We start from the raw sequence: 17,112 nt of genomic DNA, 5'->3' as shown, positions 1-17,112 counted from the left end.
TTGCTATATAAATGTAAAGTACAATCATTATTATTATTCATCACTCCTTCCCTCTTCACCAAAATGTAATTTGACCTCTCAGCAATGTTCAATTTATGTGCCAGTTCAAATTAAAGATAGATCTTCCAGGTGCTTGAAACAGGGCTAGAAGTTATCTAAAGTTCCTTATAGACTCATTTGTCTATAAAATGTTAATATTACTGTTTTATATTCCTATAACATGCAGTTTTGTAGTAAGTACTTTTAAAATGTAAGAGTTCTATGAATTAATTATTTCCTTCTGAAAAGCTCAGCTTGTATCTGTTCAGTGGCAGTTAATTTTATTACTGTTTTCTTAACTCTCTCTTAAAATGATAGTGATATGTGCCTTTATGTTTTTTTAAATAATCATATTAGTATGAAACACCTTTAACCATGTTTGAACAGTGGCGTAAACTGGAAGCTTATTTCCCTCATCGAATTCATCAAATAGCATTTATTTTGCACCAGTTCCACCTGGCCCTTACACAAAAGGAATGAATATTACTGTCATCAAAGATTTTACACTCTTAAAGCTAAAGACATTATAAAAATTAGTAGTGCTGCATAACATAAACTCTTACCTTTGATATTATGAGAAATCTCTCAAACATCTGTCCATTCTGTCACTTTAGAAAATAAGGATTTTTTAATAATAAGAGAATTTTAAGAATCATTTATTTAAATATTAGTAATTCTTTCTGATCATTTCACTTCTTAGAGATTGGATATAAATGGTAAAATCTATGAAAAATTAGTTCAAAATATATCAAGAATAAGGACTGATCTTTAACCTAACCCACTAATATATATACACATATATATGTCAGGGTTTTAAATGTATTCTATGGATTAGAAAAATCTTAATCTTCCTCAAACTCTATCCCCCCATCCCTTTTTAGCTTAATTCTCAGGAAGAAAACCAGAATCACATTTTCTGAGGTACTTACATTAGTTTAAATTACATGAGTAAAAACAAGCAAACAAAGAACCCCCCCAAAAAAAAAAGGTCATGAGGTTAAAATGTCTTAACTTTTACGTCTGTGTGTATATGTACACTGTATTACCAAAAGAGCATAAAATAAGCCTTTCTATACTTTTTTCCTCTTTTCAATACATGATCTATCTACAGAAAAACAATTTGGGGACTTTGCTAACACTCCAGGTAGCATTTTCAGATTATTCTATCAGGGAGTATGAAAGCATTATCTGGTCTAAGAGCTTTGACAAGAGTTGTTTGAGTGCCAGCAGAAAGGACATGAGTAACCAAGATATATCATTTACAATGTGGCCTTTTTATGACTCCTGTCAAGTTACAGCATAATCTCAAGAAAATCAACATCATTTAAGGTTGCAATGACCTTCTAAGGGCTTGCTTTTAAGACCAGAGGTTAGAAGGCATAACGGTATGAGTCACTGAATATGATTGTACTGAAGCAAGTTTTATAGAATGCCATTTTCTTTTAACTCTGCTTGTAAGTTCAGTGTCTATTATATGATTTTAAAATATTTTTGGAAAATTAGAGATCTTTGTTCAGATGTCTCAACATTTTTCTTTTCCAACTTGATGTTCTGCATAAACTTAATAAAAGTATACACATAATATTAAAATGTGAGCCTTTAAAAATGGTTAAGAGACAAAAAAGGGAACCTCAACATGATAAGGATATGCTGATTAACTTAATATACTCCACGTATTATGTGTTGCTATGTTTTTCATAAATTTAAACAAATATCATAGCTCATCAATATATGAAGGGAAGGTATTTGGTGACAAATCAGAAGACAGGGCATTGATTCATAGTAACCTGACAAACCAGGTGACTTTTATAACATCTAAAATGACCAACTAGGAATGGTAGTACTCTAGAGCAAAGTTACAATTTATTTTAACTTCCGTGAGAGGTCAAGGCAATACAGACAAAGCACACACAATCTTTTCTTCTTGGAAAGCTTGAAAACGAAAGCTATATTCTGAAAAAAATCAATTTAGGAAATAAATAGAAGACTAGCAAATAATCCCAAGGAGAAAATTACTAAAATTTAGAAATTAAGATGTACCACAGAACACATCAGAAAGGAATGAAGAGATGAAAACTATTAAAAGTTGAAAGGCGAAGAACGGATTGAGAAGCATCAATTTTATTTATAAGGAATTTTCAAGGGAAGCAATTATTTAAAAAACTTAGGGAAAGAAATAGTCAGAAATGTTTGACATTTTTCAGAAATTGAAGAAAATATGTGAATTCATGGTAAAAATTCATCAAGAACAAGCTAATTGAACAAAAAATAAAGCAATCACATGTAGACAGATCATGGTCAATGAAGACCCTTTAATGTTTTTACAGAAAACTAACAGAATAATTCATTTTTTATAACCTATGTCCCCATCATTTTCTATATAAACATTAATCATTCTGTCTATATGGCTAACTTTATACATTTTTCCTAATATCCCTGGAAGCTATGTCTTCACTTTTTGAAATTCTAACCTTCCACTGTATTTAAAATGTTCATTGGTTATCTCAAGAAGAGCTACTTTCCCTGCTGTAATCACCTTCTGCTCCTCTTTTGTGAATATATTTTAATTACTTTCCTAACATATTAGCTTATTAACCAAAGAAACACACTTATATTTTCAAATTCTATATTTTTCCAGTGTTCTGTGTATAGTATACCCTCAGTAAACATTTTTTATATAAAGCAATAAAGGAATGAACCAAGATAAAGCTCTCCAGTTATTCCCAGCAATCAAATAGGCTCTTACCTAAATATTTGCTTTATTGGAAGACATAGCATTTTAATTGGGATAAAAATATCATTGGATGTCATAAGTTTTAGTAAAAGTTGCTTAATTATAATAAGTAAAAAGCATCTTCCACAAAGATGCTTGTACTTAGAGGGTTTGAGACAAATAAGGATTAATAAAGTTTTCTTTAAGGCAAGTTAGACAAAGGAAAAAAATTACCTGTTTCCACCTCAGTAATATGATTAGATTTTCACTTAATGCCAAAAAGGGAGAAAATAACATAAATTCATGTGCTTTGGGTTAATAATAACACATTTCCTTATAACAGAGATTGATAAATGTTAGAAATAAACATTTTAAATAAGGTTTCCTATCAACAGAAACATGAAAAAGGACTGACATTCATTTGTCCTGAATTGTACTAGTGAGATTCTGTGAGATCTTGAGTAGGCTTTTTTTCTGAGCTACAAATTATCTATGATTACTTTCTGAGCTGTTATCTTTTTGTTTCATTCATTCTGTTCAACTGGGGCCATTCTTCATTTCCCTGTTACCATTTTACATCAAGTTTGACCACTCTACTGAAAATCAGTTTTCATTTATTGCTGCTATTCCCTTCCCTGCCTTGACATCAGGGGACAGTTTTAAGAACAATTTTTTAAAAATAGTCTAATAATTGTAGAAAAAAGGAAGCCTATGTATGAATGTATGCATGCACGTAAGTATCTATGTATATAATCAACCCAGAGGGATTGATATGAAGAATTTGGGGAGATGAGTACTCTAGGTATCATATTCTTCCTCCACAAACACTACAAGACAGGAAAATACTTGTTTTTAAATTATTGGTATTTTATAAATATATTTAAATTGATGTAGTATTGTATTGCACAATGAGGATTACAAAAACATAGTATTTGGCTGATGAAAAATTGTATTTTAACTATTAACTTTAATTAAAAGTGAGAATTTCCAATACATATTCTTTATAAAGCCGTATATGAACCCCAAATAGCTCTTCAGAAAGAATAATAATAAATAATTGCATGAAAAAAGAAAGCAAATGCTTGAATTTTCACTTTCTGAAATAACACATATAAAAAGTAAACATTTCCAGCTCACATCTGGTAAAGACGGAGAAAATTATTATAGTGTTTGATTTTATGAGTGATCAAATTCTAATTAGGTGGAGTTCCCATAGTGGCTCAGCAGTAACCAACCTGACTAGGATGACTAGGATCCATGCGGATGCATGATTGATCCCTGGTCTGGCTTTGCCACGAGCTGTGGTGTAGGTTGCAGACTTGGCTTGGATCCCAAGTTGCTGTGTCTGTGGTGCAGGCTGGCAGCTACAGCTCTGATTTGACCCCTAGTCTGGGAACTTCCATATGCCGTAGGTTTGGCCATTAAAAAAAAAAAAAAATCTAATTAGGTAATGCCTCTCTCTCTTATATTGATAGCTTGGACTCTTTCAGGTAAATATCTCAAGAGGAAACAATGATGAATACTATGACCAACAGAAAACTTAATTCACTTAATTTTCAGGCTTTTCTGGTAACTGATGAAATATACTGATAACATTGCAAGTATATTGAATAATCTTGGATAATGGCTGCATTATGTAGGGGGTGCTCTTTATTTCCGTTCCTTCTATAAGGCAATTGTGGTTACAGTTGGCATTTCTGAGTATAAAGGCTGCTTCTATAATACTAGCTCTCCTGAAAACTTTGACAATAAGTGAGATTGATGGCTGAGAACCTCAAAACTATCTTGGAATCACTGGGCTTTCTGAAACATTCAGAGCATCCATCTCTGTCCTCTCATTTTGAGAATCACCGAATTAGAAATCAGGTGATCTAGATTACAGCTCAGGCTCTGCCTCAAACTGATTGTGTGACCTTGGGCATCTCTCATAAATCTCAGGTTCACCTATTTTATTGTAAAATGAAGGGGCTAAATTAGATTGCCACTGAAGTTACTTTTAGGTCAGCTCTAAAATTTTGTGAATCTAAAAACTTTTGTTAATATTAAAGATCGATATACTTTTAAAAATATTTATTTATATATTTTTAAATAATTTTTATGTATTCCATTATAGTTGGTTTACAGGTTCTGTCAATTTTCTACTATACAGCAAAGTGACCGAGTCACACATACATTTAAACATTCTTTTTCTCACATTATCCTCCATCATGCTCCATCATAAGTGACTAGATATAGTTTCCAGTGCTATCCAGCAGGATCACATTGCTTATCCATTCCAAAGGCAATAGTTTGCATTTATTAACCCCAGATTCCCAGTCCACCCCACTCATTCTCTCACCTCCTTGTAAACAACAAGTCTGTTCTCCAAGTTCATGAGTTTCTTTTCTGTGGAACTGTTTAAATTGAAAGAAACTACTACTATAATTTTGCAAATAAGTAAATATTTGAATTTAATCCCCAAATCTTAGATCATCTACATTTTGCCCATTTATATCCATTGAAAGCACTTTTCTAATGCTAATTTTTTTATATATCTAATAACTTTAAAGCTAAGTATTTGGCACACTTTTTTTTTTCAGAAAGATTCAAAGATGAAATATTTTAAAGATAATAAGAATAGCCAAAATCTCTGTTCTTTTCTCCTAATGTGTTATTTTTTTATCTCTAATGTGCTGTTTCACTGATAAAAAGAAAATATAGTATAAATAAACATCCAACTATACATTGCTTCATAAAGTAACTGGCCTATGGATTAGATGCCCCAGACATACTAGGTAGGACATTATGAAGAATTTAACATGAGCAAATGCAAATGGAATAAACGTGACTAAGACTATCTCAAACTGATTTTTTCCTTATTAAAAATAAGCCCCAGTATAAAAGGCAGGGGAAAAAAATGATGCAAATAGAAGGAAATCTTGGATTTGCAGTTACCATATATTTAATGGGTTGGCCACTATTGGCTAAGTGAGAGCATATCTCTGGAGATAACAAGAAAACTGAAAATTGGGAGTTTCCTTCGTGGCTCAGTGGTTAACGAACCCGACTAGGAACCATGAGGATATGGATTCAATCCCTGGCCTTGCTCAGTGGGTTAAGGATCTGGCGTTGCCATGAACTATGGTGTAGGTCATAGACGTAGCTCAGAGCCCACATTGCTGCGGCTATGTCATAGGCTGGCAACTCTAGCTCTGATTCTAACCGTATCCTGGGAACTTCCACATGCCATGGGTGCGGCCCTAAAAAGAAAAAAAAACCTGAAAATTGGTAATTAATTGTTCCCTGAAGAGCTATTGTTGACTTAAGCATAGATAACTAAACCATTATGCACTTTCTGGTGGTCCAATATTCATATATGTATTTCTCCTCATACACAGTGTAGGCTCATCTGGACTGGAATGAATTCTGTCAGTAAGGGAAAGAGTCCTTCTATTATTAATTATGACAACAGAGATTAATAATTATTTGAATATTTACTATGTAAAATTTTTACAATTATTGTATTTTATTCTTCAAAGCTCCAGTGTGGTGACTAGTACCATTATCTCCATTTTATAGATGAGGCAATAAAAATTAAAGTCAGTAACTTGTCCAAGTTTACATATACAGAAAATGGTATCATTGGTTCTTAAATACAGGTCTGGGTGAATCTAAAGCTAATTCTTTTAATCATCATAATATGATTTTGAGTATTAGACTGAAACAGTGTCAGAATGACCCAAAAGAATAAGCCTGCTAGAATTACAAGATGTGCTGTTGGCTACATTGTAGTCACTGATTCATCATCGTATTTGGGTATTTGGGTGTTTTATCTCTGGGATGCTCCTCTAGGGCAGAAAGTGTGTGTCCTTCCTTTTATCTCAGGAAGGGGCTAGCTCAGTTGGAGCACAACACACTTTGGCTCTTCCAACTGGTTAATTTTATATTCTAATATTTGATATGTAAGTACTTCCCCAATATTTTTTGAATGTATGAGAATACAAGTGAAGTGGATAAACACACTATAAAATTTTCAAAATATTTCTTCAGGATTGGGGAAGAGGATGGATAATGAAATTATTTTTTCCCTCCTGTTTTTTGTCTTAAGTCCTCTATTCACAATTCAAGTTATCAATTTTTACAGTAATAAAGCAAGAAGGCCATTAGACTTACCTCTAATGCTTGGTAGCCCAAGAGCAAACCAAAACCTGAGCCAGAGTCCATGTACTCAAATGTAAAAAAGTGAGACTGAAGAACAGCCAGTCATAAATAACCAACTAGACTTTCCCAAATAAGGCAACTGCTTAAGCTCCAATCTGTCAGATAATTGCTTTGCTCCGCCTCAGTGTCTGCTCTGTAAAAACCCTGCCCCTAAATCCTTTAAGTGGGATACTCCTTCACTGATGGTTTGATGCTGCCATATATGCTCCAATAAACTGGTAAAAATTTTAATATACCTCATTTTACCTTTTAACATAATTTTCTGCCTCTTTTTCACTATAGTGACTTTGTAAAAAAAAAAAAGAAAAATCAGAGTAATCAAAGAACAATAGGGGAAATGATATTTTCCACTTACTATTAACAAAGAATAAAATTACAGTTTTCCAAAAAAGATGATTTGGGAAGATATTTCATCTCTCTCAAACTACAACTTAAAATTGTTCCTATATCATTTCCTTTTCATCATGTTACCTAATAATAAAAACATTTATGTAATTCTAATTTCCACTAATAAGCGATGCTCAATATTCACTTTCATAACTTAGTTCAAATCTACTTTCTCTCCTCTTTAATTCTACTAATTCTAGCTTCATTAGCTTTATTCTGGTTACCATATGTTTCTCTTTAAAAAAGTAAAAAGTAGAATATATTTCTTTGCCTATAAAAGTAAATGTTACAAAAGAATTTAAGGAAATGGCTTTGGTAGCAACACATAAAGCTGTAACTTCTAAATGACAACAGAGCTGTAGGAAAATTGCAGAGGCGTTATTTGCACAACAAACACAGTAATTGTTTTTCATGTGAGGTTGGAAAGCCTGAGAAATATCATGTTTATTTGCCAACAGTTTTCCTTGAAAAACTAAACTTATTATCTCGTTTGGATGAATATGTTGTCCAGAATTTTAGCAGTGACATGACTTGAATAATCTCTGTCCATAAAAACTATTAACTGACAGATACCTTCAGAAGGTGAGATATATGACTTTACATAAATTGTATGTAATGAGGAAATTTATCTTTTTCAACAGTATTTTTAAAAACTTTGCATAAATGTTTCCCCATGAAATAAATATTTAAATAGCCAAAGAAATGTTGACATGTTTCTAATTATCCATTCCTAAGGATAGTATATAGACATTGTGAACTATAGTATTCTAGGTGGAAAAATCTATCTTTTTTTACTTCATTATAGAAAAATTATCTGTTCTATTATTTATATGGAACTAAAATTTTTAAATTAAAAAACTACATACTGCATTTTAAATTACTTAAAACCGGAGTTCCTGGTTCCAGCGAGTTAAGAACCCCACAGAGTGTCCTTGGGGATGCAGGTTGGATCCCTGGCCTTACTCAGTGGGTCAAAGATCTGGCATTGCCACAGGCTGTGGTATATGTCCATCCATATGGAGCTTGGATCTGGCATTGATGTGGCTGTGGTGTAGGCCTGCAGCTGTAGCTCCAATTCAACCCCTAGCCAGGAATTTCCATATGCCTCAAGTGTGTCCATAAAAAGAATATATATGTATATTATATACTTTTTATATAAAGCCAATGTATCTATTGGTTTTAAGTTATATGTATATATGTGTAGAAGACAATTACACATATATACATATGTGTAAGATTTCAAAAGACAATGACATATTGAATTATTAGTGATAGATTTCTTGGCTCCAGAAATGGTTATTCCAGTCTTTGACGCATCATATCTAATCTTTACTTATAAACTATGATTTGAAAAATCTTATGGCTATCTGGCTATTTTTCTGTCCTAATTCCTAGATTACCAGTAATGAGCTTATATCAGGTGGCTAGCTAATACATACTTGTTGATGGATTAAGTTAAATCATTACAGTCCAGCAATCTTACTGTGGTTTTTTGTTTGTTTGTTTTTTATAATTTTTTTTATTTTCCCACTGTACAGCAAGGGGGTCAGGTTATCCTTACATGTATACATTACAATTACATTTTTGCCCCACCCTTTCTTCTGTTGCAACATGAGTATCTAGACATAGTTCTCAATGCTATTCAGCAGGATCTCCTTGTAAATCTATTCTAAGTTGTGTCTGATAAGCCCAAGCTCCGGATGCCTCCCACTCCCTCCCCCTCCCCTGTGTTTTAAGTGAGCTATTTTTTTGATAATAAACCATTTACCTATTTTATGTTCTTAACCTTTTGCCATTATACATTTTAATCTACTTCAACAAAGGAATGGAAGCAAGAAATCATTTGCTAGCAGAATACAGAGATATATGAAATCATATAATGAATATAAAAGTATATATTTTCAAAAATATCTTTTAGCTCTGATGAAAGTTTTAGATAATTATTAAATATACTGCTTAGCATGTCTTATTTACATTTTTATATATTCATATGAGAAACCCGACATGTATTTCGATTTTACTCTTTTTAACAAGCAATCCTCAAATTTGTATGCCATAAAGCAATAGAATTTTGATTTTCATACAATTATATTTCCTCAGATTGAGAAGAACATTTACTCTTTAATTACTAAGAAATATAGACAAAAGGGGGTATCCACCATCTTGGATGTTTTCCTCTCTGTGTCAAGGGTCTTACAAAGGCAATTAAATATGGGGCCCGAAAATTGATATACTGAATTTATTTACTTATTTACCAGAACTTATTTACCAAAACTACATGGAAGTTCCAAACACTTACAAAGGTACATGAAAAGGCAATCCTACCACGTTTCCTGGAAGATATAGAGCTGCCATTATTTTTTAAGCCGCAAAATGCCTACTACATTGTTCATTATGTTTTATATTGTAAAAAACATATGTGTATGTGTGATAAGTATAGTGTAGTGACCAAAAGTGCATATTCTAGACCTGGGATGCTCAATTTTAAATCCTGGTTCTGCTACTTCATTAGCTTTAAGTTGAGTATGTTACTTAGATTTTTGTTTCCTAGATTTCTCACCTGGATATCTTTCAAAAAGTGTCGTTCTAAGTATTATAGGTAATGTGTGTAAAACACTTAGAATAGTGACTGGCATGTTTCATAGCATATGAGCTCAATATAACACCTTAAAGTCACTTCTGATGTCATTGCACATAGAACTTATGTTTTTCATGGCAATGTATGTGCGTGCTTCAGGATTAATTTAATTAGATCTAAGATTCAAATACACTTAATGCATAGAGTTAGATAAGCATCTTCTTTCCCCTGAATTTACGTACATCTATAGATTCATCTGAAGCTCTGAAGGAAAAAAACCTCAAATGTGACTATGCATAGGCTGTATCTTATATCAGCAAATGCATTCTGGAAAACCTAAGCTGACAGAGATAAGCTGCAAGTAAGGATGGGGATGTGTGAGTCCAGACTCTGTTCCCGCAGCAAGACCACTCCCACAGTTTCTGGCCGGAGACTGCAATGAATGACATGTGAGGACCCCACCTTTTGTTATGAAGTTGGTGGGGAGCATCCTGATTCTGTTTTTCATGGTAATAATTCCCAAAGCAGTGGCAGGAGACACTCTGAGTGGCAATGCTGAGGAATTATCTCTTATCGCATTTAGATGGTTCCTAAGGAGAATATTAACAAAATTATTATGAAAGTATTGGTGTTGGTCTACCTTTGAAAATGCCTAAAGATTGTAAGATCTTCTTAGGTGTAGTCTTAATGAGGACAACTTCTCCATCTTATTGGAATTTATGATTTTTCATCAAAATTAATAATAAATAGATAATTAAACTTAGTAATATCATTACTAAAGTAAGAATAACTATGAGGTAAGGACACTAGAGTCCTGAAGTTTCTAAAATAATACTATAGGTAATTCTTTGAAAAAAAAATTTTAAGTATATATGAGCAGAATTAATTCCAAGCCTGATCTTTTTAGAAGTCAGCATTTGCTTGAAAGTATATGTATGATGAAGTCATGGTAGTTTCATTCAAAATTAAATTTGCGTATATGATTGTGTAGATTTGTTTAACATTGTACATTTATTAACTGAATTATGATTTATAGAAGATACTAAAGGGACTAAATGTCTTGGCTTGTAATTTTAAGCTTACATAGGCCTAACAAGTCACATTATATATTCTATAAATATACAGGTTTTAACGGGGCAAAGAAAATCACATAGTGGAAAGAGAAGCATATGGTTACTTGGTATTTAGTATCTTTAACTAGGTTAACTGAATAAGATCTTGCTCTTCATTCTGTAACTAGGTCCCTAGACCAGCTCTGAACTCATGTTGGCACTGACATGGATCTTTTACTCTTGGTTCCCTCTAAATCTCTAAGACACTATTGATAAGGAAAAAAAAAAAGCAGAAGGAAGTTAAAAAAAAAATTCTGGCCAATTGATCCATTGTGATTCTCTATCAAGTTTCCTGTGCATCCTTTAGATGAAGTGAAAGGATCCAGCTGCTCTCATTCCTAGTTTCTGCTCTATGCTGCTGAAAATGGAATAGCTTAGAGCTCTAGCAAGGAAAACTCTTTCATCTTCCTCCCATTCTATTTTCTTATTATATGTGTCAGAAATACCTAATGCATATGGTTTAAGCAGAGCAAGACTTAGACACCAAATTATCTGAGTATGAAGATGTTGGGACTTGGATGAATTTGAACTTAGACATGATGACCTTCGGTAAGGTTGGAATCCAGCTTGTAAGCAAAGGGCCTTTCCCACTTGGTGCCCACTACCTAGTTTCCTAGAAAGCTAATCTTAGCTTCAGATTCTCCCCTTGCACCCTTAGAGAAATAAAACCACATATCTCCAATCAGCCTGCTGAAGTCTTTGATGACCTTGCTGCTTGCCTCAATAACTATATTTCAAGCTATGTCTATGTGATCCAAAAACATCAGCTTTTTTTTTTTTTTTTTTTTTTTTCCTTTTTTGCTTTTTAGGGCTGTAGGTGTGGCATATGGACATTCCCAAGCTAGGAGTCAAATCGGAGCTACAGCAGCCAGCCTACGCCACAGCACAGCAATGTGGGATCTGAGCCCCATCTGCTACCTACACCATGGCTTACAGCAACGCCGGATCTTTAACGAACTGAGCGAGGCCAGGGATCAAACCCACATCCTCTTGGATACTAGTCGGGTTCATTTCTGCTGAGCCACAATAGGAACTCCCCAAATCTTATTTTTTAAAAGTTTATCATAATGACCCATGAAATTCAAAGCTATGGTCAGGCTTCCAGGTTTATCAAAACGCATCTTTCCTTGGAAGTCAGTGAGCAATATAAAAGCTGTTATATGATCCATAGTCATAGATTTTTTTATTTTTTCTTTTATTTTTAGAGCCACACCTGTGGCATATGGAAGTTCTCAGGCGAGAGGCCAAATTGGAGTTGCGTGTGAAACCTATGCCAGAGCCATAGCAACACCGGATCCTTAACCCACTGAGCAAGGCCAGGGATCAAACCCACATCCTCACGACACTGTGTCCTTTTCTTAACCTGCTTAGCCACAATGGGAACTCCAGGTTTATAGTTTTAATATATGAATATACAACTTTTCAAACCAAAACCCATGCATCAGTTGAAGTCACATTTGCCACAAAGTTTTTTAAAAATATAGACTTAGAGCTTTTTGATTTTTGAAGTGTGATTAAACTACATTTAATGATTGTATCTGACCTACAGATTTATTTTGGGAACCAGGAATATGGAAGCCTCAGGTCTATTAACCTTAGCAAAAGTGCTGACAAAATTCCCAAGTTAACATCATAATGGAGCACATGAATGCATATTTTAAATGATTGGACTATTTTTTCCTTATCAGTACTGGCCAATTTTATGATATTTGGAAGGCAACAAGTGTAAAAGACCAGTATCAATGCAAATATGCTCTTGCAGTTGGCCTAAATGTGCAGCAAGAACTTGTTCAGTAGACTGAGACAAGGCTGCTAAATAGAGAGCTCTAGACCAAGGGTTAAGTCCTAAATTTTAACATTCTTGAAAATCCAAGCATATGGTTAAATTTGGTGATTTCTGAATTTTTCATTTTCATCTGAATATCTAATACAAGCAGAAATGTGCAAATGCATGCAGAGAAATAATTATGGGCATGCTTATTAGAAACATATGTCTGTATGTAGGTGTACATATATTTAAAGTGGCATTAAGATCACTTGAAACTAATGAAATGAAATCAGAGAAAGATTCACAATTCAAAATTCTGTTAAAAGCATCTGAATACAAATCAGGAAGAAATAAAATTGTACTCCCTAAAGAATGGTCCTTCCTTTTAATTTATTAATGTATATATTCCTCCATTTATCCTTTTAGTCAAGCAATAATTTATTTGTGCTGGCTTGCAAAAATCAACATAATATTAAGCCTGGCTTTGAGTTGCTCATAATCTTCATTAAGGCCTGGGCTAGTGGCAAGTTTATCTTTAACTAATAAAATCGGGAATATCTTTAAATTTGGAGAGTAAGTTTTCAGTGGCTGCTAAAAAATTTGGATTTTGAGTCAATCACAACCCTGGGCATAAAATTCAAAGTGCAGCTTCAGTTTTTTCTCAGCAATGCCCTTCCATTTATTTACGTGGTATGTAGGAGAGGAAGTTCCCATTATTGACTCACATAGTAACACCTTACATAGTAAAACATATACATTTGAATACAAAGTTTGGGAAAACTTAATAAGTGTTTAATTTTACCCTTATATTTTTATCTAACATAGATTTTGGTGATTTTATTTATTTATTTATTTGTTGTTGTTGTCTTTTTAGGCCTGCACCCACAATATATGGAAGTTTCCAGGCTAGGGGTCGAATCAGAGCTGCAGCTGCCGGCCTACACCACAGCCACAGCAACACAGGATAGATCCAAGCCGGGTCTGTGACCTACAGCACAGCTCATGGAAATGCCAGATCCTTAACCCACTGAACATGGCCAGGGATCGAATTCACATCCTCATGGACACCAGTCAGGTTCATTTTCCACTGAGCCACAACTGGATCTCTGATTTTTACCTTTTACTCTTATTTTTAATAGAGAATTTTAGGTTAGTGATGTAAGATTACTAAATCTTTTCTAATGTAAGTATGTAAAAGCAAAATTTTCTCTCAATGCATGGCTTTGTCTATGATGTATTTTGAAACATTACCAGATTCTAAAGATTTCAGCATGAATCCTGTTAAACTGTTTAATACAAATATATTTCAATAATCTCTGATTAGTGTTAAAAATTAAAACTAGTCAAGCGAAAGAGCTAGCAATCAGATCGTGGCTGAGCGGCCCTCCACCCTACCCATGCTCACATTTTCTGGTGACCATCAGAAAGTACTCTTTCACCTTGAGGCACAGTGAAAGGAAGGTTCTCACTCACACTATATCCAGGCAGCCTAAAGAGGGCTTCACAAACACTCTAAAACTTTCTCTCTCCTCTTTTCCTCCTTTATATTTTGTTCAGCCTCTTGAACTTTACAACTCTCAAGAACCAATCTTTTTTTCTGGCAGGAAGCTGCATGAGTGATAATCCAACTGAGCAGTGTCATCCACCTGAAGGATGACATGGGAAATTGCATGATTTGTAAGAGAGGAAATTGTCACATCCTGAATGGTGTTTCATTATGAGTCTTGAGACCGAGTCCATCTTCACACATATACCATTCCTCTCACACCCACCCAGATTATCCTGCTTCATGAATGTCAAGTCGTGAATGCTCATGTAGCTAGAGCACAAAAGAGCAATTTATATTTACTTAATCTTCTCAAAAAGTCTTAAAGATGAAAAATGCTGTAAGTTGTTGAAGATAATTTGTTGGGTTCTACATTAATGTTATTTATTAATGAATTGTAGCCAGTGTTTAGCTTTTTTCTAAATACAGATAGTTCACTCTAATTTACAAAATATGAACTTTATAAAACAAGTACATTAAAGTTTTATTATTTTCAATACAAAAATTTTCAAAATTATTTGAAATGGATTTTTAGTAGTGAAGGTATTTGCAGATTTTAAACCATTTGGCAAGAAGCCTAAAGGCAAGGAAAATTTTAATACTGAAATATTAATTTCATAAAACTATTAAATATTTCAAAAATAAATTAGATATATACACATTTTAAGGGACCTGTTTTTGTGAAACAAGAGGTGCATATTTTTCTGGAAAAAGCAGTGGAATGGGACAAATTCATTTTAGGCAAATTATGAATATCCTCATGTTCTCTAACAGTCCAACAAATGAACAATTTGTTGCTAAGGTCTTTTAAAGTTATAAAATCACAATATTGTTTTTAAATAGAATTTCGAATTATTTATTGATATATATAATGAATAAATATAAATGTATTTCTCATTTAAATGTAATATAAATTTGAAGTTTTTGAATATATATTTTATATTATATATGTATATTAAATTTGAATTTTAATTTGAATTATCTTTATTTACATATCTCAGTTTTATATTAATATTTTCATAATTTCAAAGCCTTAGAAGAGTAGTTATATCTCTTACAAGGTATGTGTGTGCATGTATATATTTAAATAGATATCTAATCTGTATACATTTAAATATGTATGCATTTAAATAGATACCTAATACATCATTTTAATTCTTTTTTTTCTCACTGGTTTCTCTGGAAATTATATTTATCCATCACAAGTCTGGTTCAGATTAATACTAACTTAATTCTGGTAAATATAGAGGCCTTCAGCAAATGCAAGTTTTGGAGTTCTCTGGTGGCACAGAGGGTTAAAGATCCTGTGTTGTCACTGCTATGGCTCAAGTTCCTGCTGTGACTCAAGTCTGAACCCTGGCCTGAGAATTTCTGCTTGCTGCAGGTACAGCCTAAAAGAAAATATAAGTTTCTCCTTCCACATTAAAAAAGTATAATCTTTGGGATTTCTAGGCCCTTTCTCTTATTTCTCTTGTTTTATCTTTTGCTACCTTAGCTAAAGAAACCAAGGAATCCACTTAATTAATTAGCAAAAAGAAACCAAGGAATCCACTTAATTAATTCTCCTAGGATTAGATTTAGCACTTTTCAGTTTCATTGGTAACTTTTACCTCTCATAACAGATCACAGCTCAACTTCTGTTTCACATATGGTGATTCCACAGACATCTAGGCCTCAGGGCTTAAGCAACCCCACCTCTTCCTCTTTCTTTTCCCCAAACAATGTTCTAATCATGTTTCTATAGATGGAGGTCATTTAACAAATTCCATCATTTTTATCACTTGGGTCAGGGGTCTATTCACGCACTTGTGATTTGCTAGAAAAACCCAGAGGACTTAAAGGCTATTTTGCTCACCACTGTGAAATATTACAGAGAAAAATACACAGTAGGATTAGCAAGGGGAAAAAATGCATTTGGCAGAGTCTGAAGGAATCCCACCACTGGCTTTCTCCAGGCTCCTCAAAGGCACTACAAAGATAAACCTTCCTCCACCAGTGAAATGTTCACTACTGCTGTACAGGAAAGTCTGAGACTGAGAGTCCAAGGTTTTATTAGGGGCTGGTCGCATAGACACTTTGCCTAAGCACAGCTACCAAAATGCAAGATTCCCAGAAAGAAAACACATTCACCATAAATCACATTGCTCTAACAGTCTACAAAGAGCAGTACTGAGACTTGATCAGTTTACAGAATGTTTCAAAGCCAATTTTCCTCAAGCCAGCAAGAGCCATCTCTGCAAATAGGCCCTTCTAAGTATCAGACTTGTTAACTCAGTCCTAAACATCCTTCCATGCTGTAACTATTCACTTCCCATCTAATGCTATCTATAATGCATGTTGTCCCATTACATTCTCCCAGAACTTACTGAGATACTTATGGCTATCCCCCTTCTACTTTATTGATGAGAAAAGTGAGAATCAGGTTCTACTTTTCTGATGAGGAAACTGAGAATCAGAGAGTGAAAATTAATTTCAAAAGGTCATGTAATCAAGGGAAGTAGCAAGGTCTGACTTCAAAGTCAGGATTTTAATCACCAAATATAATCACATAGTACATCTTCAAAAATATTTACTGAATGAGTGGATGTCAAATGAATTGAGTCTGAAGGTACTGTGATATTTAATTAACTGTATATGTATAGAATCCTGTATTATAACAATAACTGTGAATTAAGTTATAACTTAATTATAAGTTAATAAGCAAAACTTATTATTCCTATTAGGCAAAAGAGGAAAATCAAGAGCTGAAGTATACAGAAATATATGGCT

The 17,112-nt window shown here is 33.5% G+C and overlaps 1 protein-coding gene and 1 long non-coding RNA gene across 19 annotated transcripts in view; one reads left to right on the top strand and one right to left on the bottom strand.

The window, feature by feature from the left end:
- Nucleotides 1-17,112, top strand: part of LOC106506546 (uncharacterized) — a 1,093,182-nt gene that overhangs the window by 570,714 nt on the left and 505,356 nt on the right. The window lies entirely within an intron of this gene.
- Nucleotides 1-17,112, bottom strand: part of LOC106507559 (uncharacterized) — a 295,098-nt gene that overhangs the window by 3,109 nt on the left and 274,877 nt on the right. For 4 of the 16 annotated variants that reach the window (XR_014839955.1, XM_085016328.1, XM_085016321.1 and 1 more), the window contains one exon: nt 10,380-10,507. The exons of 11 other annotated variants lie outside the window; for them this stretch is intronic. Coding sequence is in view for 2 of the 5 variants with exons in the window: in XM_085016328.1 (XP_084872454.1) it covers nt 10,380-10,507 (128 nt within the window). In the remaining 3 variants the exon portion in view is untranslated. Of the gene's footprint in view, nt 1-602; nt 648-10,379; nt 10,508-17,112 lie in introns of those variants that run through there. One more of the 16 variants, XR_014839943.1, reaches the window with a different exon arrangement.

The sequence above is a fragment of the Sus scrofa genome, chromosome 1 (genome assembly GCF_054392235.1).
Source record: "Sus scrofa isolate SSC_HxYL_T2T_F1_AM1 chromosome 1, Sscrofa_HxYL_maternal_Yorkshire_Landrace_v2.0, whole genome shotgun sequence".
Lineage (NCBI taxonomy): Eukaryota > Metazoa > Chordata > Mammalia > Artiodactyla > Suidae > Sus > Sus scrofa.
Note: the sequence above shows the minus strand (reverse complement) of the source record. Positions and strands in the feature narration are given on the sequence as shown.